Genomic DNA, 27,880 nt, shown 5'->3' with positions numbered 1-27,880 from the left:
AGAAAAATACTGTTAGCAGTTTTGCCAGTACTCAACCCCACTACCCGATCTAAGTAGACTGGAGAAGATAAAACTGACACCTCCCCTCAATACTCCCCCACCTGGAACTCACTGTGAGCCTCCTGCCTCAGCTCCTGAGTTGCTTTAATTATTTTGGCATGCACTACCATGACCCTTTAATACTTTGCATTCCACTCCTTTTTACCTCACCAAGGAAATGGCTTTGGGTAAATTTGTGTTTATGATTCCATGGTTTTATACTGTCACCACGGAGAACTCTATCTCACCTTAAGGTAGCACACAGCTTTGATCCTAGCAGTAAAGGCAAGTGGATTTCTGAGAGTTTGAGGCTAGCCTGGTCTGCATACTGAGTTCCAGGCCAGCAAGGGCTACAAAGTAAGACCCTGTCTCAAAAAACAAACAAAACTACTAAATATTTTTTTTGTTGTTGTTGTTGTTGTTTTTTTTTGGTTTTTCGAGACAGGGTTTCTCTGTGTAGCTTTGCGCCTTTCCTGGAACTCGCTTTGGAGACCAGGCTGGCCTCGAACTCACAGAGATCCGCCTGGCTCTGCCTCCCGAGTGCTGGGATTAAAGGCGTGCGCCACCACCGCCCGGCTGTTTTTTGTTTTTTACTTAGAAACTTCCTTTCCATATTAATGGATATGAGTCTAGTTGATTTAGTTACCATATAATAATGTGTTGTAAATAATGCTATTTATCTGTGCTTTGTTTACGGAATATTATTTTTCTATTGTTGTATAAAGTTTATCATAAAAATAGTATGAATTGTGAGGCATAGTGGCTACTTATCCCTTTAATCCCAGGACTTGGGAGGCAGAGGCAGGTAGATCTCTGAGTTCAAGGCCAGCCTGGTCTACAGAGTTGAGTTCCAGGGCTACATAGTGAGAACCTTTCTCAAGAAAAAGAACCCAAATTTAGGTGTAGCTTAGTGGTAGAGAGTTTCCCAGCATGCATGAGCCCCTGGTTTCTGTAGCTGGCACTATAAAACAAATGATTCAGATCTGTAGTTCTTAAGTGAGGTAACTAGCTAGCATGGCTCAGCTTCCTTACGAGTTTCAGCAAGACTAAAGCAAGGTGCCCATCACATGAGGTTTTTTTTTTTTTTTAAAGTTATTATATGCATGGGTGTTTTGTCTACATGGGTGTCTATGCAACATGTGCATTCCTGGTGCCCATGGAGGCCAGAAAATGGCATTAGATCCCCTGGAACTGGAATTACGTGTAGTTATGAGCCACCATGAGGGTGCTGGAAATAAACCTAGGTCCTCTAGAAGAGCAGCCAGTGCCTGATTACTAAGTCAACACTCCAGCCCCACATAACTTCCTGTATGGGAGGTTTGGGAGAGCAGAACTTCACTCCTATTCTGCATTCTCCTTGAGTCCTGTGAGGGTTCAAAAAATAAGATTGATATAAACTTCACAGAAGAAAAACTGTACAAATTTATTGTATAAGTTTACATAGGGCAGAATTGCATATAACTGATAGGGACTAGTGGCTGGATGCTCACTTGAGGGTCACATGACCCTCCCCACCCCCACCCCCCCTTCTTCCAAGAGGGAAGGTGCACAGTCAAGCCCAGCTAGACTCCTGAAGATGTCAATGGTTTGGTACAGAGGATAGTCCTGTCCAGCAGCTACTAAGAGAGAAATTGTTAAAAAGTAAAAGAAGGGCTGGTGTTAAGTTCTCAACACTGACACAAGGCAGCTCTCAACTACTTGTAACTCCAGCTCCAGGGACTCTGCTGCCCTCTGCTGGCCGCCTTAGGGATCTGCATACATAAAAAGAAACCTTAGTTATTTTTATTTTTGAGACAAGGTTTCACTGTGTAATCCTAGCTGGCCCTGAACTTGGTTATGAGAGACCTGCCTAATTCTGCCTTCAGAGTTCTGGGATTTAAGTTAAGGCGTTCACCACCATACGTGACCCAAAATAAATCTTTAAAAAAAAAAAAGGTTCCTGAGTAGTTAGCTGTATAAAGATAAATTCACATAGGACTTTAATTTCATTTTAAAATCTTTTCATGCCAGTACCAGGACTGCATATGTAATTTAGTTAATGTGCATACTTAATATATGGGAGGACATAAAGTGCATGCATTTTCTGTTAATGTTGACATTATCATGTTGCCATGTAGTTATTGATTTGTTACATCCACACAGAGAATTATGCCCTCGAACAATCTGGAAGAAAAAAGTGATTTTTTTTTTTTTTTTAAATCTCTTTGGCATTTCTCTTCCTACGGTTAAATTTCACAGCATGTGGCTGTCTTGCATGTATTGGTTATACCATCTGTCCCTTTATTAGCCATTCAGACACCAAGTTGACCAACCCATGATGTGTATTTTATCAGAGACTGAAAATAGCAGAAACTAAGGTTGGAACAGGCTAGCTTTAAAACCACCGAATTGGTTGACAGCTGCAACAAAAATGTAAACATCCCCTTAGTGAAGAGTGGGCGGTTGATGGCGGTTTAGCACACAGCTAAAATCTGAGATAGCAGTGCCAAAGGAACCAGTAACACTGAAAATGTGTCTTAGCAGATTTTGTGTTGTAAGTTTTCAGGTATGGTTGCTCTATGTTGCCCAGGCTGCCCTAGAACTCAGGATCCTCTTGCTTCCTGTTTCCTGTGAGCTGGGATTACAGGTGCATGCCACTGTTCCCAGCTTCTTCCCTGCTGGGTATAGGGGATTACACTATACAAATACATGGCCCATTGTATGGTCATGCTAAACCACTATTTTTAATTTTTTGTTACACTTGTGTGTGTGTGTGTTTGTGCGCGGTATTCACGTGTGTGTGCACATAGTATAGAACGTGTGGTGGTGGTCAGAGGACAGCTTATAGATGTTGGTTCTCTATTATATGTAGGTCAGAAGGACCGAACTCAGGTCGTCATGCTTGACAGCAAACGCCTTTACCAGTTGAGCCGTCTCACTGCAGACTTCGTTTTAATGCCTTTTGGTTTGAAACAGGGTCTCTACAATATATAGCCCAAGGTGGCCTCAAACTCTGCCTCCCAAGTGGGATTACAGGCATGCGCTACCACGCCAGGCTACTGATGGGTTTTTGTATTGCTTAGAGCCTTGATAACCATTTTAAGATACCTGTACTAGCCTTAACACATCTGTAAAGCACTTCCTGCCTCTGTACAGGGTAAGATCCTTGCTGGATCAGATACGAGCTTTGCAGATTTTTTTAACCTTTTTAAAAAACAAAAACAAAAACCCTATAAAACACATAGGCCTTCCCCCCCCCCCCCCCCCCCGAGACAGGGTTTCTCTGTGTAGCTTTGCGCCTTTCCTGGAACTCGCTCTGAAGACCAGGCTGGCCTCGAACTCACAGAGATTCGCCTGGCTCTGCCTCCCGAGTGCTGGGATTAAAGGCGTGCGCCACCACCGCCCGGCGGCCTTTTTGTTTATAATTTTTCTTTCATTTGTAGAATTTTTCCGATAGAGAAATGCAGAGGTTATACAATGTCCCTATTTCCTTTCATGCCTTTCTCCCTGTTACACTTCCTGCCAGAGAAATCGTGTGGGTACTCTTAACTGACTTTTCTGTGTGTTGTACCCGTGTGCTTGATGTGTTAATACGTGACATTCCCCACTTGTGGGGCTCCTCTGGAGATTGTGTAGGTGTGTTTGACTAGTTCCTATAGCTCCACAGATTTCATGGATGTGCCTTATTCCCCTGTGGGCAGACAAGGATGTCACCTCTCCCCATGTTTTCACTTGTGCAAACAGTAGCCTGGCCTTTGTGGGACTCTTATTTAATCCGAATAGAATGAGTGTGAAATAGTCACTTCTGCTGTGAAGTAGATGTAACAGTTACTAAGCAAAACTGTTTGTTACCAAGCCCTTCTGAATGGGGGTTTTTGTTGTGGGTGACAGAGACACACAGGCAGCCCAGGCTATTCTGGGCAATCCTGCCTCAGTCTCCCAACTGCTGGGATCATAGGCATTGAGTGACTTCATGGTTCAAATTCATGGGACGATTCTTTACTTTTCCTCTAACTGTCTAACAGAGTTACCAGTGACATCAAGTAAGATTACAATATCCACAATCTAAATGGAACAGTGAAATGTCATCGTCAACTTAGGGGGACAGCTAAAGTATTCTCCTTATATTCAGTGTTTCATAATGAAGTCTGACATTTTGCTTGGCAGGGACATATTCTGAGAAGTGCAGTTAGGGGCTTTTGTCATCATTCAAACAGTGTACATACAGTTCAGCCTCGAGAGGCTCTGTCATCTAATGTGACCGCTGTTGTATATGTGGCCTATTGACCAGCATGTGGCTATATAGTATATCACTTAATCTGATATCCAAATCTTATTAAAATCACATGGCAGGCAGCTGGGCATGGTGGTGCACGCCTTTAATCCAGACACTCGGGATGCAGAGGCAGGCAGATCTTTCTGGGTTCCAGGACAGCCTGGTCTATGGAGTGAGTTCCAAGACAGCCAGGGCTACACAGAGAAACCCTGTCTCCAAAAAAGAAAAAAAAAATCACATGTCAGGCAAACGCATAAACCTACCTTTATCGTGCCTCAGGCAACTTCAGCTGAGACCTTTTCTGGGACCATCACATCCACTTCCAGGATGGAATGAGAGAGTTGCTAAGTAAACATCTGTTAGGTTTGGCTATAAATATTTTACTGACCAAAAAATACACTGTGAAAGGAACTAGCAATTAGTATGAAAGTATTGCTAAAATCCCGCCATAACTTTTTATTGAAGTTAACAAAATCATTTCAACATTTTGAATGTCAAATAAAAAATTCTGAGAACTGCAGATAAGGGTTTTTAAAATTAACAGTTGGTCCTAAGTATTGTTTGTTATATTGATATTTATCTGACCTAAGATCCATATGGTTATTCTAAATAACTATTACTATTGTGTTAGTAATGGCTTTTGTTTGTTCTTTAATATTTTTATTTTATTAAATGTATTTTTTGTTAGGTTGTTTTTTTGAGACAGGGTCTCACTATGTAGACCAGTCTGGTCTCTAATTCAGACCTGTCTGCTTCTGCCACCTGAGTGCTAGGATTAAAGGTATGCACCACCACGCCCAGTTTTATTTATGTTGGGAAGTATAAGCCACAGTGAAGTGTGGAGATCAGAGACCAACTCTTGGGAGTCGATTCTCTCCTACCTTATGGATGCTGGGGATCAGACTCAAGTCATTATGTTTGGTAGTGGGAGCCTTTCCCCCCTGAACCATGCCATGAGCTCTAGTTTTGGTTTTTGAGACAATTTTTTGGCTAGGTAGCATCCAGGCTGTGCTAAGGTTTGCAACCCTGAAGCCTCCTGAGTGTTGGTTGGGTTTACAGGGATGTACCACCAAGTCCAATAGAAAAGTTACGGTGGTGGCGCATGCCTTTAATCCCAGCATTTGGGAGGCAGGCGGATCTTTGTGAGTTCGAGGCCTGCCTGGTCTACCGAGTGAGATCCAGGGAAGGTGCAAAGCTACACAGAGAAACCCTGTCTCAAAAAAAAAAAAAAAAAGAAAAGAAAAGAAAGTAATGGGGTGTGTGTGTACATGTGCATGCATGTGCTCACCAGAAGTCAGCCTTAGGTGTTGCCCACCTTAGTTTTTGAGACAGGGTCTCTCACTGGGGTCTGGGGCTCTCATCAGGCTAGGATGGCTGGCCTGGAAGCCTGAGGAACCCACCTGCCTCTGCATTCTCCCTCAGCCAGGTCACAGATATGCTCTACTGTACCTGGCTTTTCATGTGGCTGCTGAGGACCAAACTCAGCTTCACGCTTGCATGGCAAACACTTTACCAGCTGAGCTGTCTCCCCAGCTCCATAAATAACTTAATGTTTTCCCAAGAATATTTGTTTATAAGATAGATGAACACTGAAACTGTCAAAATATGGAAAAGGATTTTATAAATAAAATGTCAACATAATACATTTCTTATAGAATACAATACTAATACATTTCTTATAGGACATGTGTTAAAGGTTTGCTTACTTAAGCTGCATCCTAAAATTAAAAGGGAGGGATGTGGTCAAAACACATATATTGTTAATACATGTATTAAGATATCATAATGAGCTTACTACTTTGTAAATTACTGTGCTAATAAATTTTAAAACCATCTAGAAAGCATACAACTTATTATCAACATTATGTAATTCTTTTTCTGTTTTGGCAACAGTCTGTAATTTAGTCAGCCATCAAATTCACAGCAGTATTTTTGCCTAAGCTTCCCAAGTACTGAGATTTACAAGTATCCTCCATACCCTGTGTACTTTCTCAAAGTCTTTGCAGTGCTGAACATCAAACCCAAGGCATTCCTGACACTTGCTGTGTAGACCAGGCTACTCTCACAGTCAGAGATCTGCCACCTGCCTCTGTTTCCCAAGTGCTGGGATTAAAGGCGTGCACCAGCATGTGCTAAACCCAAGGCCTTACGCACACTAACCAAGTGTCCTACCTCTGAGATACATTTTCAGCTCCCAAACCTGATTTTTAATAGCTCTAATTCTAATTTCAACTGGTTTATTTTTTAAATATATTTGACGGCAAAGAACAGGATCTTTTAAGCATTCTTGAGCAGTCTGAATCTCTCTGGGGATGCTGGACTGAACAAATGCAACCCACAGGATCAGAAATGTGGACATGTGAGTGTGCTGGATCATGCAAAACACGGCGTTCTGAAGCTTCCGGCCTGGCGGCTGTGAATGGGACATTGTGGTTCGTGGGAATTTTGTCTTTATTCTTTGCAGCCGTGTCCTTGTCTTCCAGTGCCCGGGCAAGCATGTAACTGACCTTTCTTTGATGGGCCAGTGCCTCTTCCTTGTCATTCAGCTGTGAGCAGAAGTTAGGGATGTGCCAGTTAGTGAGTCAGGACATGTGCAGGCAAAGGGCATCCGTCAAAGTACTGCATCCTAAATAGTAACTTCATCGTAATTAGAGTAATCTTGACTCAGTGCTGGGGGGCTAAGTGGAGTTTTTAAATTCATTCGTGAGCATGTTTATATGTGTACCATGGAGTGCGTGTTGGTGTTGGAGAACAACTTGCAGGACTCCGTTCTTTCCCTCTACCATGTGGGTCCTGGAATCGAATTCAAGTTGTCGGACTTGGTTGGCAGCAGGCTCCTTTACCTACTGGCCATCTCGGGGGCTGAAATTGTGCTTTATTTTTTATTTTCAATTTTTATTTATGTGTATGTGTGTATATGTGCCATGTGTGTGCAGGTACCTGAGAAGTCCAGAAGAGGGTGCCAGATCTTCCAAAACTGGATTTACAGGTGGCTGTGAACCACTCAATCAATGTCAGTGCTGGGAACTGAAGTAAATGCTCTTAACTAAGGAGCCACACAGCCCTCTCTCCAGCCCCAGGATTTTTTTTTTTAAGGGGGTGGGGGTGGAGGGCAGCAGAGAGGTGGCTCATTAAGTAGGGTCTTGCCATGCAGGCTTGCTTAACTGAGTCCAGTCCTTGGAACGCACATAAAGGTGGGAGGAGAGAGCCGGTCTACAGAGCTGTCCTCTGACATGACACACGTGCCATGGCATGCCCTGTTCACGCATACATCATACAAACATACAACAACAATAAAACTTCCTTTAAAAAACCCAGCGAGTTAGTGTTACTTCTCTCCAACCCTGTAAGTCACATAGAGACAGGGAGGGCTGTATGTAATACGTATGTAATCTCAACATGTACTAAAGCTGTATCTGAAATTGTTTTTATGTATTTATATGCAAATAAATTGATCAGTAGAGCTAAAGTGCGTTTGCTGTAAGCACTTGTGTCAGTGTCTCTGTTTAGTGGCCGTCTGTGGAAGGGTGCCAGGTCTGAATGCAGGTTGCATTGGTGACTTGAGGGGATTGTGACAAAGTGCCTGGAACACGCCAATGCCCCGGGTGCAGGCACTGAACTGCTTGGAATGAGTCACTGACCCCCCTCTTCAGGTGTAGGACTTTAAACCTGCACAGAAGGGATCTGCAGAAGTGGAGAGAGTTGGCAGGGATATGATAGGGCATGGTGCCCGGTGGACAAAGGGCTTAAGAGACAAGTGAGGCCTAGAATAGGAGCCTATGGGTTAGCTGAACCACAGCCCCTAACAAAAAGCAAGTGAAGGTCCCGTACTAACCAAGTCTATTAGCATCTTACAGACATCTTGTGGGTTGTCTTGGTCTTCAGTCCTCTTCGAACTGTTTTCTGAAGGAAGTATCCCCAGCAGCCTCTGCCCCAAGGTCTTCTTTCTCCTTTGTGATTGATATCCTAAAATTCAGTGGGAGAATCCAGCTGAGAAAAGTACACTCACTGATGTTAATTGCAGTAAAAGAAGTATCTGTGTGCCAAGGCTAGTTAATTCCTAAATCCAGAGGTCATTCCCACAAAACCACAAGGACCAGTGTTGTAGATTGCACAGCATGATGGGGGACTCTGGATTTCTGGGTATGGGTGGGGACCCGGACGGGGAGGCTCAGGCCCTTGGTCATCAGTCTTCGGAGCAGCAGAAACCAGGTCTGTGTGTGAGATTTCCCAATTTTACATGTCAGCCACTAACCACACTGTTTGAAAACACCACACAGGCCGAGGGAAGTGCAGGCCACAGAAGCCTAGTCCACGCCAACAGCTTAGAGCCAGAAAGGCCTGCCTGCCTCGCTCAGCCTCCTAAACACTGAGTTTTAGATGAGTTATCCAGCTTTCTCCTGTCTCTGGTGGGAGCACTGCCTTCCTATTTGCCATTGTCAGTTTTAGGAAGACTAAATGTAAAGTTTACCATTTTAAACATCTTCACTGTATCCCACCAGCTGGGGGAGTTGTTACTTATTGACACAGTGTCTGAGAAGCTGGAACATTCTGAAGCTGCATGGTGGTTAGACAATGCCTGCCGTGTTAAACTTGGTTCAAGTGGCAGAGTTTGTGGACATTATTTTATCATCATAGAAACATAACTGAAAACACTTAGCCCAGTGTTAGCATATTGTAGGAAAAGCCATGTGTGGTGGCACACTTGTAATCCCAGCCCGTGGGAGGCAGATGGGTACGCATGTGTCATGATGTGCATGTAGAGGTCAGAGGACAACTTTGAGGAGTCAGTTCTCTCCTTCCAGTGTGTGGGTCCCAGGGCTTAAACTCAAGCCTAGGCTGGATTGAGTTTCTGGTCTCCCTCTACCTCCTAAATGCTGGGGTTTCTGACATTTGCCATCATGCCCAGCTAAATGCCATTTTGTTTTCTGTTTTTGAGACAAGGTCTCGCTAGGTATCTAACGAGCCTGTAACTCCTATGTAGACCACACTGGCCTGGAACCCACAGAGATCCACCTGCCTCTGCCTTCCTGGTTCTGGGATTAAAGGTGTGCATCACCATGCCCAGCTAAATGCTATGGTCGGCCTCACTTTCTTCTTTGGCATTTGAGAGTCTCTTGAGTTGTTAGTTCCTCCAGTCTGTCTGCCTCAGCTTCTGGGTGCTGGGATTATACAGACATGCACCACCATTCCCAACTAATCAGAGCACTTGTATTAATTATGTCTCTTCCCACAAAGCAAATCTTGTGTAAGTGAGGTAGAAGACTACTAGGAAGCACTGAAGAGATGACTTGGCTGTGAACTACTGCTCTTGCAGAGGACCCGAGTTCAGTTCTCATTACAACCACCTCTAACCCCAGCTCCAGGGACTCCAGCACCCTCTTGTCTTCCTAGGCTGTTGTGGAATATTTATTTATGCAGAAATGTGTTGGATTTGTTTACCTTGCCTGCCTAAGGCACCTGATTGGTCTAATAAAAAGTTAAACAGCCGATAGCTAGGCAGAAGGTACAGGCGGGGCTTCCAGGCAGAGAGAGTTAAGTCGGAGAAAGAAGAATCTAGGCTTGACAGAGATAGAAGAGGAAAGAAAAGAGATACCAGGGGCCAGCAAGCCAGCCAGCAAGCAGGACATAGGAATGAAAGAAAGGTAAAAAGCCCCGAGGCAAAAATAGATGAACAATAATTAATAATAATAAACATAATTAAAAGAGCTAGTGGGATAAGCCTAAGCTAAGGCTGAGTATGCATAATTAATAATAAGTCTCTGTGTCTTTACTTGGGAGCTGGTTGGCACCTGCATGCACAGGTGCACACACACATACACCACACAAAGTGTTAGAAGGAGCTTATTTTGTTTCTTTTTCTTTTAAGATTTGTTTATTATGTATACAGTGAGTGTTCTGCCTGCAGGCCAGAAGGCACCAGAACTCATCGTAGATGGTTGTGAGCCACCATGTGGTTGCTGGGAATTGAACTCAGGACCTCTGGAAGAACAGCCAATGCTCTTAACCTCTGAGCCACCTCTCCAGCCCCTTATTCTGTTTCTTTGTGGTTTTATTAACTTGGAAGCTCATTTGCATGTGTAATTGCCAATGTCTTCTTTTAGAATTCCTGCCCGCCTGCCTCAGCCTCCGGCACTGCAGCAGTCGTTATGTACCACAATGCTTGGTGTTCCACAGTTGCTAATTTAAAACAAAATTATTATTGTATGTTCATTGGGGGGGGGCATATGTGTCAGCCATGGCCTGCTCGTGGAGATCAGTGGACAACTTTGTGGAGTCAGGTTTTCTCCCTCCTGTAGAGGAAAAATTAGTAGAGGCATTGTATCTATGGTAAACATTAGAATGAAACAATTGTTTTCACTGTGTCTAGGGAAAACTTCCGGAATGAGTAGTTGTTTTCCAGAAGTACTTGGGCCTTGAAGAAATTGTGGAAAACAGTGATTGTTTGCAGTAATCTATAGAGCTATTTTTTCCCCCCTCAGAGCTGAGGACCGAACCCAGGGCCTTGTGCTTGCTAGGCAAGCGCTCTACCACTGAGCTAAATCCCCAACCCTGAGCTATTTTTCTTAAGGAGCTTTGGAGCATTTGCATGACGTTGGTTACAAGATGGTCCTGGCACACCTGGATATATTGAATTCTTGAGTGCTGCAAACAGTACGCAATAAGGACTGAGGTTGCTGGGGTGCCATATTTTCCTTCAGAGAGCACACAGATTAGATCCGGGGCTTTGGTATGAAGGACTTGTTTTACCCAAAAAAACACTTTTTGTGTATCAATCAGTACATTGTCTCTGCTTCACTGACTTTGATTATATCCCAGAGCAACTAAACCCCCCACTCCCCGCCACTCCTCCTCACCCACCCCCCACTCCCCCAGTTACCATGCTCTTTCAGGTGTTGCCTGTTTATCCACTTATCCCCATGTGCCAGTTTCAGGGCCTGGTCGTTCGTCCGCATTAGTTGTTGCTCAAAAGCAATTCTGAATGCATCTGCCATTATATGAGCCTCTTCCTTACTTTTCTGCAGAATTTCCAACTGCAAGAGAGTTGGGGAGCCAGCAGAGGCGAAGGGAGTCGTTTTTGCATATGAATCGCTGTATTCCTAGCCTCTAGTCCCTCTAGTCTATCTGCTTAAGTCAGCATTTGCCCATCCGACCAGCACTCCGGCCTGGATGCCAGCAGTCTGCCTTGTCTGTCAGCTCCCTGCCAATCCAGGTCTTGAAACTCCCGAGCCTGGCGTGGCCCTGTGCCTGTCCTGCCCCAATCTCAGAGGAAGGGTACAGCTGCAAAGAAGGAAACCGCCCAAGGCTGCATTTCAGTTTGACCTTTGTCAACACTGCGCCTAGCTGAGCTTGAGTCTGATCCATGTGATTATATGCTGTTCTTGAGGGGCAGCTAGTGTTTGGTTGTTAGACTCCCTATGTGGTCTAAAGGCTTTAAATTCCTTATCTTAAAAAAAAGGTAAGACAATGGCTGGGCATAGTGGCACATGACTTTAATCCCAGCACTGGGGAGGCAGAGACAGGCGGATCTCTGAGTTCAAGGCCAGCCTGGTCTACAAAGCGAGTTCCAGGACAGCCAGAGCTATACAGAGAAAGCCTGTCTCAAAATATAACAAAAAGTAAAGCAGTTTTAGAATTTTTGGCAAATCACAAATTTGGTTTGTAAACATAACCATTTATAATTAAAGTCCAATTATAAGGGCAACTTATCAGATGATTAAAGGTCTGACCTGTTGATGATAAACATTATGTCTGTTTCTTCCAAGATAGTTATCGTGTTAACCTCTGAGGGAACTGAGACTTATTCTGCCCAAAGCCACACAGACAGCAAACAGTGGTGCTAAGACACACCACTCATCAAATGCATAAGCCTTCCTTCCATTTCAGATAAGCACGTTCATCTTCCCACTACCAGTGTTAATTGTAGTGATTTTAAGTGTAAACACACCTTTTCCCTCTATTAACTGTGATTTGGGGGCCATGTATAAATGAGAAAACACGAATTTAAGAAATACTAACTGCACACTGAGTCAAACAACTTTACCTGGCTTCAGATTCCAAGCAATGTACTCTGTGTGCTTTGGAACCTGGTTAACGAAATCTAGTGTACAAGTTAATGCTATCGCATAGAACCAAGCCCGGGTTCCCCAGCCAGTGACTCCCAAGACGAAGTTCATTCTTGCAAATACTGCCATTTATCCTACTGCTAATAAAGAGCCGGCACCAAGGCATCCGATAAATACCTCCTGTCTGAGCTGAAGAACCAGTTTCCGAGTGGATGCTGCCATTCTGGCACAAGAACAGGGGCTCCCTCCAGGACCACGACACAAGCAGGCTCCGAGGACTGCAAGCTTGAAACCCAAAGGCATTACCTGTTACCAAGTGTCTCAGCCACATACAGACACCACCCCACAGCCATGCACGTTAGTCAAGCCTCTGATCCAAGAAAGTGGAAAGTGTGTGTGTGTATAATATATGTGATGTATATAGTGTATATTTTTTGAAGAAAACTTAGGTGAGGAATTCATGATCTGAGTGGAAATGAGACATCACCACAAATGAGACACCATTACTTGCAACAAAAGCTTCAAAGAGTTTACATTTCTTCCTTCCCACTCTCAAAACCTTTAATCCTGGTATTTGTCTCCAATAGCTTTGTATGTGCAGCAAGAATTTAGCCTAATCAAGGCATTAATACTAACATCCACAATGAGTGATAGGCGTGGCCTTATAGCCAGCATTCCCTGAGTCCATCTCCTCCAAGAAGACTGTGCTCAGAATGAACAGTGAGTTTTATTTTACCCCTGGGGAAAGCAATCATCCTTCCACTCTGTGGCTGGAGAGAGGGCTCAGCGGTTAAGAGCACTGGCTGTTCCTCCAGAGGTCCTGAGTTCAATTCCCAGAAACCACATGGTGGCTCACAACCATCTATAGTGGGATCTGATACCCTCTTCTGACATAAAGGCGTACATGCAGATAGAGCCCTCACACAAATAAATAAATAAATAGATCTTTAAAAAAAATCGCTCTGCAATCATGCACTCTATTTTAAACTGTTTCTTGGGTAATGACAGTAGTGAAGTTACTTGTAGCCCTGGCCCCTCGAAACTTGACTAAGTGAAGAAACAGGGTCACTCCTGGTTGACCACTGTAACTCAAAGAAAAGCTAGCCCCCCCCCCCCCCCCCCTTGCAGCAGCTAGGCCCACTTACTAATCTAACGGGGCGGGCGGTCTAAATATTGTGCCATGCGTTTTGAAGTTTCATAAGGACCTTACTATAAAATTACCTAACTCCGGTCTGCCCAGGTGTAAACTGCTAGCCGTGGGGCAGGGGAAACTACCCCTCATCCCGCTCTCACCTCATGTGTGATGTAGAGTTTGCGGCAGAGTGGGAAGGTTAAACGTGTTAGAAGACCTGACCCTTGTGAAGGCCAGTGCAACGCTTGTTCTTGGTGACAGGTGCCTTCTTTTTTTCTGTGTTCTCCCGTGAGTGGAAGGCGTGCTTCTTATAAATCCCGGGGCCCTTTGTCCCTCACGAGCTAAACTTCCACATTGTCAACCACAGACAACACATCAGCTGACCTTCGTTCTGGGCCTGGGTAAGCCACAGGTTCCCTTGTCGCTGTGGGAAAACAACAGAACCTACCCAGCCCTAGCTCCGTGACACCCCTTTGCAGCCTCAGTGAGGACAATGCGTGAAAGTCCTCGGAAAGAGCCGGTACCCCCAGCAGGGAGGCTCCGGGGGTGTGTGCTGCAGCTGTGAATGCCGGGCATGGTAGCAGCAGTTGGCAAGAAGCAACCTACACAATCCCATGGGCCTCTGGCACCCTAGTAAGTGTAGCTGAGCAGGCAGCAGGGGATAGGAAAGCGGACGGTGTCCCTCCCAGCCACGTACCTCGAGACCCGACACCTCTGTAGAGCCACTGTCCTGAGCCGGGTTCTCCGGAGCCATCTCCTGCTGCTTGATATCAAGCATGGCGAGGGCCTCCAAATACCGCTGATTCAAAACTAGCAAGGGCCACACACGACAGTGTTAGTTCTCGGAGGCCAACCGCGGCCTCTCTGTGGAGTTACACCAAAACCACACACTCATATCTTCTAAGCAGCACGTCCATCAGACGGCATGCAAGATTGGGCTCCATCCAGAAAACCTATCTATCTGATGAAGTAGGGGGTATCATAGGAGAAAAGAGATGTGCAATAGCTCCTTCTTTTTTTTTTTTTTTGGTTTTTTTCGAGACAGGGTTTCTCTGTGTAGCTTTGCGCCTTTCCTGGAACTCACTTGGTAGTCCAGGCTGGCCTCGAACTCACAGAGATCCACCTGGCTCTGCCTCCCGAGTGCTGGGATTAAAGGCGTGCGCCACCACCGCCCGGCGCAATAGCTCCTTCTAATGGGGAAGCCTCTTACCTTTGCCACCCAGGCCGCTGGCTGCTTATTTGCTCTAGGGGAGTTTGTAGGTTTTTGTTGTCGTGTTTTGAGACAGGATTTCTCTGTCTTACAGCCCTGGCAGTCCTGAAACTCACTGTGTAGACCAGGCTGGGGGGGGATTAAAGGTGTGAGCCACCGCAACCGGCTTAGGACTTTTTTTTTTTTTTTTAAGTGAACAAGTAAGGCAAATTATTCAGAGACTCTGAAGAATGTTGTGAGAATATTTCTGTAACAATCACTCTGACACCAACGGGACTGGAGGAGAGGAGAAGTCATGGGTAGGCCGAAGCCAGGATACCTCCTGAGAGGCTTTCATGTCGTGTCTAGTTTGGATTTTCATGTGATACTCTAAAACCACGAGGTGGGACGGGCAGAAGAACCAGCTTTTACAGACGCCTACGTGGCGGCAGCAGGCTGGTAAGGGCGTCGGCCCACTGTTCCAGCTGTTCCTCCCGCTGTTCCAGCTGTTCCTGCAGGGCACTCTCTTCCAGGTAGCAAGTGAAGTCGTGTTTGTCAAACAGTCAGTGAATGCGGTACTTTAAGTAAATCACTAAATAAATCAATAAATCACTATGTGACAACTGGTCTTTTCTACATAATTCTACTTCAGACACTGAGACGACTAGGTAGTGAGATCTCCTATATTATATTCACGTCAAATGGGCTACAGTGTGAGATCCAGGACAGGCACCAAAAACTACACAGAGAAACCCTGACTCGAAAAAAAACAAAAACAAAACAAAACAAAAAACTAACAAAAAATCTGTAAGAAAAATCAGCGTCACCATCCTCACCAAAAGGTGGTTCATTATCTAAGGGCTATGCAACATATGGCTTTTACATGTGAGTGTATACCCTAGCTGCCTTATGCCATTCTATTCTGCTTTATGGAGAGAGATTGATTATTTATTTATTTATTTGGTTTTTCAAGACAGTTTCTCTGTGTAACACCTCTGGCTGTCCTGGAACTTGCTCTGTAGACCAGGCTGGCCTCAAATTCAGAGATTGACCTATCTCTGCCTCCTGAGTGATGGGATTAAAGGTGTGGCCCACCACCATCTGGCTAATATATTTGAAAAGAATCATTAAAGTATTTTCTTTTTTTTCCCTTGTATGTGTGAGCTCTGTCTGCATGTATGCCTGCAGGCCAGAAGAGGGCATCAGATCCCATTATAGATGGTTGTGAGCCACCATGTAGTTGCTGGGAATTGAACTCAGGACCTCTGGAAGAACAGCCAGTGCTCTTAACCTCTGAGCCATCTCTCCAGGCCCCAACTCACCAGCATTTTCAGACTTGAGCATTTTAATTTCTTCAGTTTTCACCTTCAGATTCTCTCTGAGAACTGCATTGTCACAGTTTAGTCTAGAAAAAAAAAACAGATAATTAAAATAGTAACACCTCTTCAATGAGCAAAAACATTTTTATTTCTACAATTTATTACAGGTTATTGATTTTATTAATGGGAGGCACAAAAATGCACATATTGGGGTCAAAGGACAATTTGTGGGAGTGGGTTCTCTCCTACTATGTGGGTCCTGGGATTGAACTCAGGTCTTTGAGGCTTCGTGGCAAGTGATTTTATCTACTCAACTTATACTCTTAACTCTTTTATATATTTAGTTGAGAAATAAGCAGGCCCAGAATTCACATTAATTTATATTAATATAAATTTAATTCAACTCAATAACCGTTTGGACACTGACTCTGTGCTTAGGCCATGTTAGACAGGTCTTCCTGTCAACTTGAATATTGGTCGATACTGAGTCACTGTAGGCCGTGGACTCTAACCACTGGACTAACTAAGCTAATGAGGAAGCTGACAACAGAAAACTGCATGGGGGAGGGCATATGAAAAGTCTATACCTCTTGCTCAATGTTGTTTTAATTCTTAAAAAAAAAAAAAAGAGGCAAAGTCCTTCACTGGGGGATGGTCGAGAGAATAGCCACCCATGTTCCGAGGGCCTTTATTCAAAATAGCTGTAAGGCAGAAGCAAGCCCGAGTGGCCATCTAGGATTGAAGGAGTTAACAACGCAATGGTGCACACCTTTAACCCCAATACTTGGGAGGCAGAGGTAGGTGGAACTCTGAGTTCAAGGCCAGCCTGGTCTACAGAGTGAGTTCCAGGACAGCCAGGGCTACATAGAGAAACCCTGTCTCAAAACACAAAAACAAAACAACAACAACAAATATGATCTTCTTCTCGGAAGAACATTGGAAATCTTGGAAATTCTGAAACAAGTTACATAGAGGAACCTTTCAAGACTGTATGATTCTGTAAATGTGAAGCACTCGGAGTAGGCAAATTCACTGAGAACGGAATATTAAATGTCAGTAGTCAGGGGCTGTGGGAGGCACCGATGAAGAGTAGCTGTGTGATGGGATTCAGGGTGAGTGCTGGTGATGGCTGCACAGTGAACTTCTCTCCTTGGATTTTTATTTGTCTGGTGTAGCTTGGGCTGACCTTGAACTCTCTAAGTAGCTGAGAATGATCTTGAGCTCCTGATTCTCCTGTCAGGTGCCCGGAGTCTTGCTCTACAGCTTACACTTAACTGCTCCCCCTGCTGGTTTCCTGGTGTCATTACAGGCTGTGCACCACGCCTGGCCTCCAGTGATCATGTCATTTGATTCTGGAGACAGGATCTTGCAGTGTAGCCCTGGCTGGCCTGATTCCACTGCAGTCCAGGCTGGCCTCAAACTCAGACAGTCCTTCTGCGTTAGCCTCGAGTACTGATGTTACAAGCCAGCAATCCTATGTGGGATTTAATGTCACTGAACTATACGTTTTAAAATGGGCAATGTTATGTTAGAGTTCACATGATTCAAACAGTACAAAGGATGAAGAAAGGGCTGGCAATGCAGCTCAGCAGGGCAGCATTTGTCCAGCCTGCAGGAATGCATGAGGCCCTGGGTGTGACCTCCAGCACTGCAAAAAATCACAGAAAGAAAAGCAGTAGGGCACTACTGAATAACAATGGGATTGGTTACAAAACTCTCCTTAATTATCCAGCACCAGAAGCTGAGCAGGGGAAATACATCTAGTTAAAACAGAATCCCAGGGGTCAAGAGCACACACCACTCTTGCAAAGGACCCAGGTTCAGTTCCCAGCACCCATGTCGGGCAGCTGGAGTTACAAGGAATGAAACTCTAGCACCAGGGATCCAATGCCCTCTGCCAACCTCTGTGGGCACCTCCACTCACATACACATAGGCACACTTGGACATATAGATGTATATTTAAAAGTAATAAAAGTAATCTTAAAAAAAAACAACAACAACACAGCCGGGCGGTGGTGGCACACGCCTTTAATCCCAGCACTTGGAAGGCAGAGCCAGGCGGATCTTTGTGAGTTTGAGGCCAGCCTGGGCTACAGAGTGAGTTCCAGGAAAAGGCGCAGAGCTACACAGAGAAACCCTGTCTCGGAAAAACAAAAAAACAAAAACAAAAAAACAGAAAAAAAACCAAAACAAACAAATAAAAAAAAACACAAGCCAGAGCTTATTAAGCTTAAAGCCTTAATAAAAATACCAATCAACTGGACCAGTCAGATAGCTCAATGGCTGAATAGCTCATTTGCTGCCAAGGCTGAAGACCGGAGTTCAATTCCTAAGATCCACATAGCAGGAGAGAACCAACTCTTGCAAGCTGTCCACTGACCTCTACATATGCACCACTGTGTTCCTGTGTCAGGCCCACCCCCCAGTAAGAAACAAAGGTAAATTTTAAAATAAAAAAAGATACTTATCAAGACATTTCATGGTGATATTTGTTGCGATTACTCTATGCTCTACTACAGACTGACTTCAGATGATTAAAAAACAGTCATGAGATGGGCTGTTGGGGGTATAGCTCCGTTGGTAAAGTGCTTGCCTAGTACCCAGGAAGCCCTGGGTTTAGTCACCAGCACCACATAAACTGGGCAGGGCAACCCCCACCTATAACCTCACCCCTCCGGAAGTGGAGACAGGAAGATCAGAAGGTCAAGGTCATTTTTGATGAACCTGTGATACACAGGGCCCTGTCTCAAAATAAGTAAATAAATATAATCATGATAGTAAGTTTCCCAACTGAAAATGAAATGCAGGGCCAGTGAGATGGCCTAATGGGTCATTTGTGCCAAGCCCAATGACCCGAATTTTCTCCCCAGGATCCACATGGTGGAAGGAGAGAGTGAACTCCTGCAGGCTGTCCTCTGACTTCTCATGCTCACTGGAGCATGTGCTAGCCCCCCACAGAAATTAATAAATACATGTAGAGCAAATGAGAGAGAGAGAGAGAGAGAGAGAGAGAGAGAGAGAGAGAGAGAGAGAGAGAGAGAAAGAGAACACGAACATGAAATAGGTTTCCTGAGGTTGCGGGAACTGGTGTTCACAGTGAATTTTGTTTTCTTTCTCTAATTTCCCCCACAAAGTCAGTGAGAATAAACCCAGAGCCTTGCCCATGCTAGCCCAGCACCTGCACATAAACACACACAGACAGACAAATACATGTAAAGTTTAGCTGTGAATGGCAGTGCACTTCTGTAATCACTTGGGAGGCTGAGGCACGCCAGCCTAGGCTATGTATTGAGAGCCTTTCTCAAGAATAAGAAAAAAAAGGGGGGGAGGGGGTCTAGAGAGATTAATTATCCAGCATCAGATGGCTTAGTGGTTAAGAGTGTATAATGTGTTTTTAGAAGACTCCATGGGCTGGAGAGACGGCTCAGAGGTTAAGAACATTGGCTGCTCTTCCAGAGGTCCTGAGTTCAGTTCCCAGCTCATAGTCACCTATAATGGGATCTGGTGCCCTCTTCTGGTGGGCAGGGATACATGCAGATAGAATACGATATACATAATAAATAAATAAATCTTAAAAAAAAGACGACTCCAGTTTGGTTCCCAACACCTATGTCAGGTGACTTAGAACTGCCCAGAACTCCAGCTCCAGGGGATCTGATGCCCTCTTCTGCCTAAAACTACATTTGAATTAGATGCATTTTAAAATGTTCCTTGGGAAAATTATGGACGATACTATCCGTAGCTGGGCTGAGGGTGGGCCTCGGTTGTAATGTAACTGCACAGTATGCACAAGGCCCTAGGTCTAATTCTCAATGTCATTCATGTACAAACCTGTCATATTTTTGGGTCCAAGATTCCTCTATAGTTTTAAATCTATCCTGATCAAATTCCATTTCCCACTGCAAGGCATTTATTTCCTATAGAAAGAGAAATAGCACCTTCAGATAAAAAAATAAACAAACAAAAAAAGAGCATCTCATGGAAAATTATCAGTATAAATCATTTTGAGTCACAGAATGGGTGAAAATCATTTAATCATAGAACAATTAAAAGAAAACGCCACTTGGAAGAGTCAATGGCATTTGTAAAATACATTGAATGGATTTTTTTTTTCCTTAGCACTCAGACACACTTTGCCAAAGCTCACTGAACACAGAAAAGAAATTTTGAACTGTTTGGGTTCAAAATTTGGTTGTACTGAGACCAGATTTCTCAGAGCCCATCTTTGCCCATGTAGACACCAGAAACTAAATTTACTCTTGGGAGTCTCAGCCCAAAGGGTCCCATCAAAGAGGAATACAGTTGACATAGGAGGGTGACATCCGTGATGATCCTAATTCCATATACAGTGGGGGGCTCAGAAACACGCTGACCCTGCCTGGGGCACAGGACCAAAAGGAAGAAAGATGGGAAGTGCTAGGTTGGCGGACCTTCTGCTTCCACAAAAGGGACCTAAAGAGGCTGTCCTTTACCCATGTGACAATCTGTTTTAAAATGTAAGTGTCCAAAGGACAGCCATCAGAGGCTGAGCACTCCTTGCAGGAGGGTGCTGCCCCTGTTACTGTGCTGAGCCCAAGGAAATTACATTTAAATATTATCAGATTGAGCATGCCAAGGCCGACAGTTGCAAATACCTTCTCCAGAGCTCTCTTTTGTTCTATAGTTTTTTGAAGCACTGTTTGTGTGTGACTCGTGGCTTTGTCAAGCACCGCCTAAGGAAAAAAAATAAGAAAAAGCATCAGTATAATTAAGTTTTAAACATTCCTATTTGTATAACATATGCACATATTACTACATACATGTTTTATTTTTTAAAGTTTTTTTTTTATTTTCAATACGTGCACTTCATTTATCTTCAGTGTCTGTGTATCTATGTATAAATGTGTGCATGTGTGTGCAGGTGCCTGAGGAGGCTAGAAGTGGGTGTCAGGTCTCCTGGAGCTGGAGTTACAGGGTGTTGTGAGCTGCCTGACTTAGGTGCTGGGAACCAAACTTGGGCCCTACACGAAGGCAGTCTGTGCCGTCAACTGCTCAGCCATCTCTCCACCCCCACATTTTAACTTAAGATAACAGAATATTGGCAGGATGAGACAGGCACGTCAACAATTGTTTGTGAAGACTGAGAGTTTAAAATTCAGGAGACCTTGGCTTGGCTCTGCCCTCCTCCCACATGTGATTGATTGAGTTTTCTTCTCAGGAAAACACTCACACAGCAGTGTTACTCACCACGGTCAGAAAGAAGAAATAAGTCTGATATACACCAGCTGGTGGTGAAGGAGATATAAAACATGCATGGCTATACAACAGACTATTAGAAATAAAAAGAAAAAAGTATCACTGGGCAGTGGTACTGCACACCTATAATCCCAACCCTTGGAAGGCAGAGGCAGATCTCTGGGTTGGAGGCCAGCCTGGACTACAGAGTGAGTTCCTGGACACAACAGTCAGGGCTGTTACAGAGAAACCCTGTCTCAATAAACTTGAAAGGGGGAGGGGGAGGAAGAAGGAGAAGAAAGTATTGATATACGCTATGACATGCATGAACCTCAAAAGCATACTAACTAAACGATTACAGACACAAATTGCTTGGTTGTGTTTGTTTGAAAGAGAAAAGGTAAAAAGACAAATCCATTAAAAAGTCTGGGTCCGTGCGTGAATCAGGGACTGCCGTCAGAAGTAACTGCTAACAGTGGCAAGGCTCATTTTTTCTGTTTTCTTTTGTTTTTAAGATGTGTTTATCTAGTATGTATACAGAGTTCTGTCTGCATGTATGCCTCATGCCAGAAGAGGGCACTAGATCTCACTGTAGATGGTTGTGAGCCACCAAATAGTTGCTGGAAATTGAACTCAGGACCTCTGGAAGAGCAGCCAGTCAGTGCTCTTAACCTCTGAGCCATCTCTCCAGCCCCCGAAAGATTCATTCTTTTAAATAATGAAAATGCTCTAAAATTAGATTCTAGTGATAGCTGTACAACTCAGAGGTTAGTAAAAATTAACTGTATACTTAAAGATCAGGAAACTATACTATTAAAATATCTGTATCTCAGCAATATTAAGCACTGATACTTTTATAAGGTAAAAAAAATCACTAATTACTGTTGGTTATTATTGTTGTTGTTGTTGTTGTTGGTAGTGGTGGTGGTGGTGGTGGTGGTGGTGTGTGTGTGTGTGTGTGTGTGTGTGTGTGTGTGTGTTTCCAAAGCAGGGTCTCAGGATGTATGGAACGCAGCCTGATCTTGAACTCTCAGTCCTCCGGACACTGCCTCCTGGGTGCAGGGATCCTAATTCCACTTATTATTGGAATGTGTTAAGTGATGAAACATCCAGAAATAAATTCTTACCATGCTTTGAAGGATTTTCAATGCTTTCTCTTTACCTTCAAGTTGTCTTTGAGATGCTTCAAGTTCAGTTTTTAAAATCTCTACTTCCTGAGGACAGAAATACAGTAAGCCTTCCTGGTTGCAAGACATGTGATCCCTGAACTGTCCACCTGGCTAGTCCACGTTTACCCTTAAACAAGGCTGTGAGTTCCCACAGACATTGCAGCGAACCAGTCAAGGCTACAACCAAGAGCCTCACTCTCACGCTCCAGGCTGAAGGGACACGAGCCCACTCAAGCTCGTGGCTGGGGCAGGCCTTGCCCTTCTCCCCCATTCCCTCTGCCTTGCTGAAAACCATTAGATTACATTCTAAAGCTAGCCACCACGGCCTTCCCTTATTTGGCCACTTCCTCCTGAGGCTGACTACCAAGGTCCTGCTAGCAAAATATTGGTGTTAACCAATCAGAAGCCCTCTTTGGTTCACCTAATTAACATGTCCAATCAAAGTTAAACACCTCATCCTAACACAGGGTTTTCCCCTTTACCGTTATGGACCACCGTTTTCCTAGGTGCCAGCCACATCTGTCTCCTCTCTCTCCAGAGGCAATCCTTTGTCCCACGGGGACAAGTACCCCTTCCTCCTTTCCCTTGTCCCTTTCTCCCTCGTCCCCATCTCCTCTACCACGGCATCCTAGCCCATTCTAACACAGACCTCCCCTTCTTCTCTTAAAAATGACACCTGCAAGGTCATTGGATGCTGTTTTTCTGCCTGAGTCAGAAAGCAGCCACTTTAACTTTACTTCCTGCTTAATAAAGTATCTCTCGGTGAAAGCAGGTGTTTGGGTGTGGTGTGTGCCTGATTGGGGGGTCTGGGAGGGAGTCCCCACTGTGCAGGGGTCCCCTTCACAGTTGAAACAAAAGTCTGACTCTTGTTTTTATCCACACAGGCAGGCAGCTAATCACAAGGAAAAGAAAAATCTCGGTGTTGTTTTCTTTTTCAAAGAGTCTCAAATAGCTATATTCTCAGCTTGGCATGGTAGCGCACAGTTTTAATCCCCAGCACTTGGGAGGCGAAGACAAAGCGCTGCAAGGAAGCAACACCGATTTTCCCCAGCAGTTTAGATAGGTTTAGAGAAGCCAGACAGAAGTGGTGGGCATGCTTACATGAGAGGACTTTTTAAGAGACAAGAACCAGGGTCAGCAAGAAGGCTCAGCAGGTTAAGGAGCTTCCCACCAAGTCTGACCACCTGAGTTCGATCCCTGGTACCCACAGGGTGGAAGGAGAGAAACAACTCCAGCAAGTTGTTCTGTGATATCCACATGTTTATTCATGCATTTTTGTGTAAGGTGCATGTATGCCTGCATGACAGAAGAGGGATCAGATCCCATTACAGATGGTTATGAGCCACCGTGTGGTTGCTGGGAATTGAACTCAGGACCTCTGGAAGAGCAGCCAGTGCTCTTAACCACTGAGCCATCTCTCCAGCCCCTGATATCCACATGTATGCTGTGCCACAGGCACCCATACAAACACAGAGAAAGAAAAAGAAAGAGAGAGAGAGAGAGAGAAAGGAAGGAAGGAGATAGATACATAGATACACAGATGATAGATAAATAGATAGATGATAGATAGATAGATAGATAGATAGATAATAAGAAATGGAGGCCTGTTGAAAAGTAGGAGCTCGAGATGAAGGGAAGAAGAGGAAGTTTGGAGAAATGGATGGGGGTGTAATACTCACTTAATATCACGCAGGACATACCTCTAAAGTTTCATGAAGACGTTGCCTCAATTGTTCATTTGACAATTCTGAGTTAGAATCTATTGGAGGAAAAAATTGAATAATTTCTTTAGTTAAACACAGGGCATTTAGTTGGGCGTGGTGGCACACTCCTTAATATTTAGCACTCAGAGGCAGAGGCAGGTAGATTTCTTTGAGTTTGAGGCCAGCCTGGTTTACACAGTGAGTTCCAGGACAGCCAGGGCTATGTAAAGAAACTCTGTCTCAAATGTCCCGCCTCTCTGCAAAATGCAAGGCATCTGCTTACAAATATTAAGTATGTATTTTCTCTAAATTGCAAAATGAAAAAATTATAATAAGATAACTAATGATAAAAATACGAACCCTAGGGCTGGAGAGATGGCTCAGCAGTTAAGAGCACTGGCTACTCTTCCAGAGGTCCTGAGTTCAATTCCCGGAAACCACATGGTCCCAACCATCTCTAGTGGGATCTGATGCCCTCTTCTAACATAAAGGTGTACATTCAGATAGAGCACTCACATACATTAAATAAATATAATTTTTTTTAAATTAACCCTAAAATATCCCTGAGTTAAATGTAGTGGGTAGCCTTTCCAGCTTTGATCTGGAAGTTCCAACCCCCATTGAGGCTTCGATAACTGTCACGCCTACAAGGCGGGGCCAAGAGAGGACCCTGAAGACTTGAGATCTGGATGCACCAGCTCTCTTGGTTCCTGGACCCTGGATGCTGGAGGTAGATCGAGCAGAGTTCTCCAGAGAACACCGCTGGACTGCACCTTTCCCAGACCCTGTTTACCTATCCCTTCACTTGTAAGTTACCCACAAAATAAACCTCCCTTTTAACTACGTAGAGTTGCCTTAATATTTTAACCAATATCAAAAGATAGGTGGTTTTTGAAAAAAATAGCTTCTAAAGGATTGTGATATGAAGCTTATGTTAATGAATTGGCTACCACACAAACGTGTAGAATAACAATACCAAGGAACTAAACTTTAATTTCCTTCCAAGGACAATGACCAACTGGAGGTCTTCTGTAACTTTACTTGCATATTTTGTTCATTATTATCTGTAGTGGAATATTAAAAGGGTCATTGCACTTGGCATTTACTCTGGAGTGATGGCCACTTAGGCCTTGAAATAATCTTTTGTAAATAATCAGTGATTGTTTATCTGAGATTTATGGGGTTGCTCTTTGTTGGGAATGTCAGAACCTAGCATAGCCTCGGCCGTAAGACATTTCTGGCAAGTCTGGAATTCTTATGATTGTGTTTGCTTAGGCCATGGTTCCTTAAGACAACTTCTAGTTCAGATGAGAGACTTTGGTGTTTGGGAATCGACCTGCTAAAAGGCCTTCTGTGTATCCATTAAAAAAAAACAAAAAAACAAAAAACCACGGAGACTGATTTCCCTGCTGCTTTTCACCCCCGCAATGTCTCTCTTCCACTGACCCGGAGGGCTCAGAACACAGACAGGTATTCCCAGAACCTAGACCTGCACTTGGCACCTAGAGAACCAATAACCTGTTTGTTAACTGGGGGGTCGGGGGTGGGGTATAAAACTACATAACAAAAAAGGGAAAGGAGGTAGGTAGCTACCAGAATCACAAACGCGATATCAGAGCAGACTAGCTACTGAGCTTCATGACTGCTGCCGTACTCAAACCATCAGCTACTTCTGAACTCCCCCAATTCTTTCAAGACAGTAGGATGCAGCAGGCCAGTCAGGTAACTCAGCAAGAAAAGGCACCTGCTACCAGGCCCTGCTCACATGACTTCCATCCCAGGGACCCACTTGGTGGGAGGGAAGAACTGGCTTCAAGCTGTGGCATACCTTGGCACGTGCTCGCACCAACCCCGATAAATAAATAAATAAATTTAATCTAACTAATCTTAAAGAGATAAAGATGAAAATCCACTGCGGCTGCCGATTTTCACCGGGTAAGCGCACTGATAATGCCCACAAGGGAAGGAAGGAGAGAGAGCCCCCGAGTTCTCACCTGAGCCGCTCTGCCGTCTGCAGCCGGACGCTGGGCATCCGTGAGCGCACGTATCCCGCAAGCCCTTATTCCTGCAGTACTGGAACCCGGAGTCGCTTCTCTCGTCTCCATTTTTTGGAAGCGGAGGAGGGCTCAAGCTCTTCCCCTCAGACCTTTTCTTAGATGTAGTCGAACACGAAACTTCATAAAGACCGCCAGGTCTTCTTCCGAGGCCATACCCAAGGTCACCTTCCGTCATATCATCCTCCTCTGCCCCCCAGATATCCTCGGTCTCACTCGAGGACCTCGTCACTCTGCTCATTAGCCAAATGCTGTTTCTACCATGAGGGAAAACAGGCTGTTTGTAGTTAGGGGAAGCAGTAATTAAGAAGCAGCCAGCAGATGCAGCAGTCCCTCTTCTGGTTGGTTTTTTCTTTTTTTTTTTTTTTCCCCTAAAAGACATGAAAACATTTATGTCAAAGAGATGCCTACGCGTGTTCACAAGGGGGAGGGGAAGGGAGGGAGGAGGAGGGGAGAGGAAAGGGAACTGGAGAGATGGCTCAGAGGTTAAGAGCACTGGCTGCTCTTCCACGGGTCCTAAATTCAATTCCCAGCAACCACATGGTGGCTCACCACCATCCATAATGAGATCTGGTGCCCTCTTCTGGCATGCAGGCATACATGCAGATAGAATACTATATATATATAATATATAAATAAATCTTTTGAGAGAGAGAGAGAGAGAGAGAGAGAGGCTGAAAAGATGGCTCAGCAGTCAGAAGTACTTGGTGTTTTTTACAGAGGACCAGAGTTCAATTCCCAGTACCCCCATCAGGCGGCCCACAACTACCTATAACTCCAGCTACAGGGATCCTCTACCCTCTTGTGGCCTCCAAGGGTACCTGCACACATGTGGTATACATACAGACAAACAGGCACACACACATAAATAAATTTTAAAATAAAGACAAAACAAAAACCTCACACACAAATGCGCTTGACAATGCTCATTAGAAGTATTTAACACCTCAGGTCTTTTTCCACAGGCAAGGGTCCCAGGTCTTATTTCAAAGACCAAGGTGAACTGTGGTAAAGGCAGCGAAGACTTGACCTGTGAATCCGGTACCCTCCTGATCAGGGTAGAGTAGACCAGTTACTGTGGTGACGGAAGACTTTAAAATGCAAGCGTATAAAGGAGACAGTTCCGTTTGTACAGGTCTGAGAGTGGTACAGAAGTGTGAAAGAGACTTCCTGTGACAAACACTGTTTCAGAAGGACCCCGTCTCCTGATCTGTCCCTGCTCCCCCCTTACCTCAAGGGTTGAGGGCACCTTTGGCTCTGTGTGCCTCGGGGATAGTAACTAGGCGGAAGAGGGTGTTCCTCTTGGTTCCCTCCCTTTTCGCCCTCAAATTACACTGTCACATTTGTGTTCAAAATCCCCCACTATTGTGTAACTCAAGTAAAAACCAAAGTCTGTGCAATGGCCAAAGGTCCCGCATGCTCTCCATCTCTCCTCATCCCCACACTGGCAGCCCTGGCTCTCTGATGCTCTGGTGTGGACCAGACATTCTGCGCCACAGAGCTCGTTGCTACCTGGACTGTTCCTCCCCTACACGTCTGCACATCTGGTTCCTCAGCCTCTTTGGGTCATAGCTTCAGTGCCTGTCACCTTCTCAGTGACCTTTCTTGGTATAACATCTAAATGGCAAGTGTGGAGGCGGCGGGTACTGCTCACTGGCTGAGCGCTTGCCTAGCACACATACGGTCCTAGGTTCCGTCCTCCACACAGCAAACTAAAATAAATAAATAGAAGTGCAAGC

General features: G+C 44.6%; 1 protein-coding gene across 3 annotated transcripts; it reads right to left on the bottom strand.

The window, feature by feature from the left end:
• Nucleotides 1-616: 616 nt before the first annotated feature.
• Nucleotides 617-26,527, bottom strand: Ccdc125 (coiled-coil domain containing 125). 3 transcript variants are annotated; one of them, XM_052743361.1, is made up of 11 exons: nucleotides 26,082-26,520; nucleotides 24,085-24,143; nucleotides 22,343-22,429; nucleotides 20,636-20,713; nucleotides 19,833-19,918; nucleotides 16,004-16,086; nucleotides 14,190-14,302; nucleotides 12,538-12,645; nucleotides 11,175-11,328; nucleotides 8,130-8,260; nucleotides 617-6,840 (listed from the first exon to the last, which is right to left on the bottom strand). In XM_052743361.1, the coding sequence occupies exons 1-11, from the start codon at nucleotides 26,380-26,382 to the stop codon at nucleotides 6,532-6,534; spliced, it is 1,509 nt and encodes a 502-aa protein (XP_052599321.1). In that variant the 5' UTR covers nucleotides 26,383-26,520; the 3' UTR covers nucleotides 617-6,531. The 3 variants fall into 3 exon arrangements, with proteins under 3 accessions (XP_052599321.1, XP_052599322.1, XP_052599323.1); XM_052743362.1 differs by having other exon boundaries at nucleotides 6,728-6,840; nucleotides 8,150-8,260; nucleotides 26,082-26,527; XM_052743363.1 differs by lacking the exons at nucleotides 617-6,840; nucleotides 11,175-11,328 and having other exon boundaries at nucleotides 8,138-8,260; nucleotides 26,082-26,516.
• Nucleotides 26,528-27,880: the final 1,353 nt, after the last annotated feature.

This window comes from Peromyscus californicus, unplaced genomic scaffold (assembly GCF_007827085.1).
Source record: "Peromyscus californicus insignis strain IS unplaced genomic scaffold, ASM782708v3 Scaffold_18__1_contigs__length_77618521, whole genome shotgun sequence".
Lineage (NCBI taxonomy): Eukaryota > Metazoa > Chordata > Mammalia > Rodentia > Cricetidae > Peromyscus > Peromyscus californicus.
This window is presented reverse-complemented; position numbering and strand designations above follow the sequence as displayed.

Excerpts from the sequence above, each read along its gene's own strand:
- Ccdc125 (XM_052743361.1), bottom strand. The coding sequence starts at position 26,382 with ATGAGCAGAGTGACGAGGTCCTCGAGTGAGACCGAGGATATCTGGGGG. Across the intron at positions 20,714-22,342 it reads TGAAAATCCTTCAAAGCATG|GCGGTGCTTGACAAAGCCAC; the intron begins GTAAGAATTTAT and ends TTTTTTCCTTAG. Across the intron at positions 11,329-12,537 it reads TTCTTCAGCTCAGACAGGAG|TTGGAAATTCTGCAGAAAAG; the intron begins GTATTTATCGGA and ends ACTCTCTTGCAG.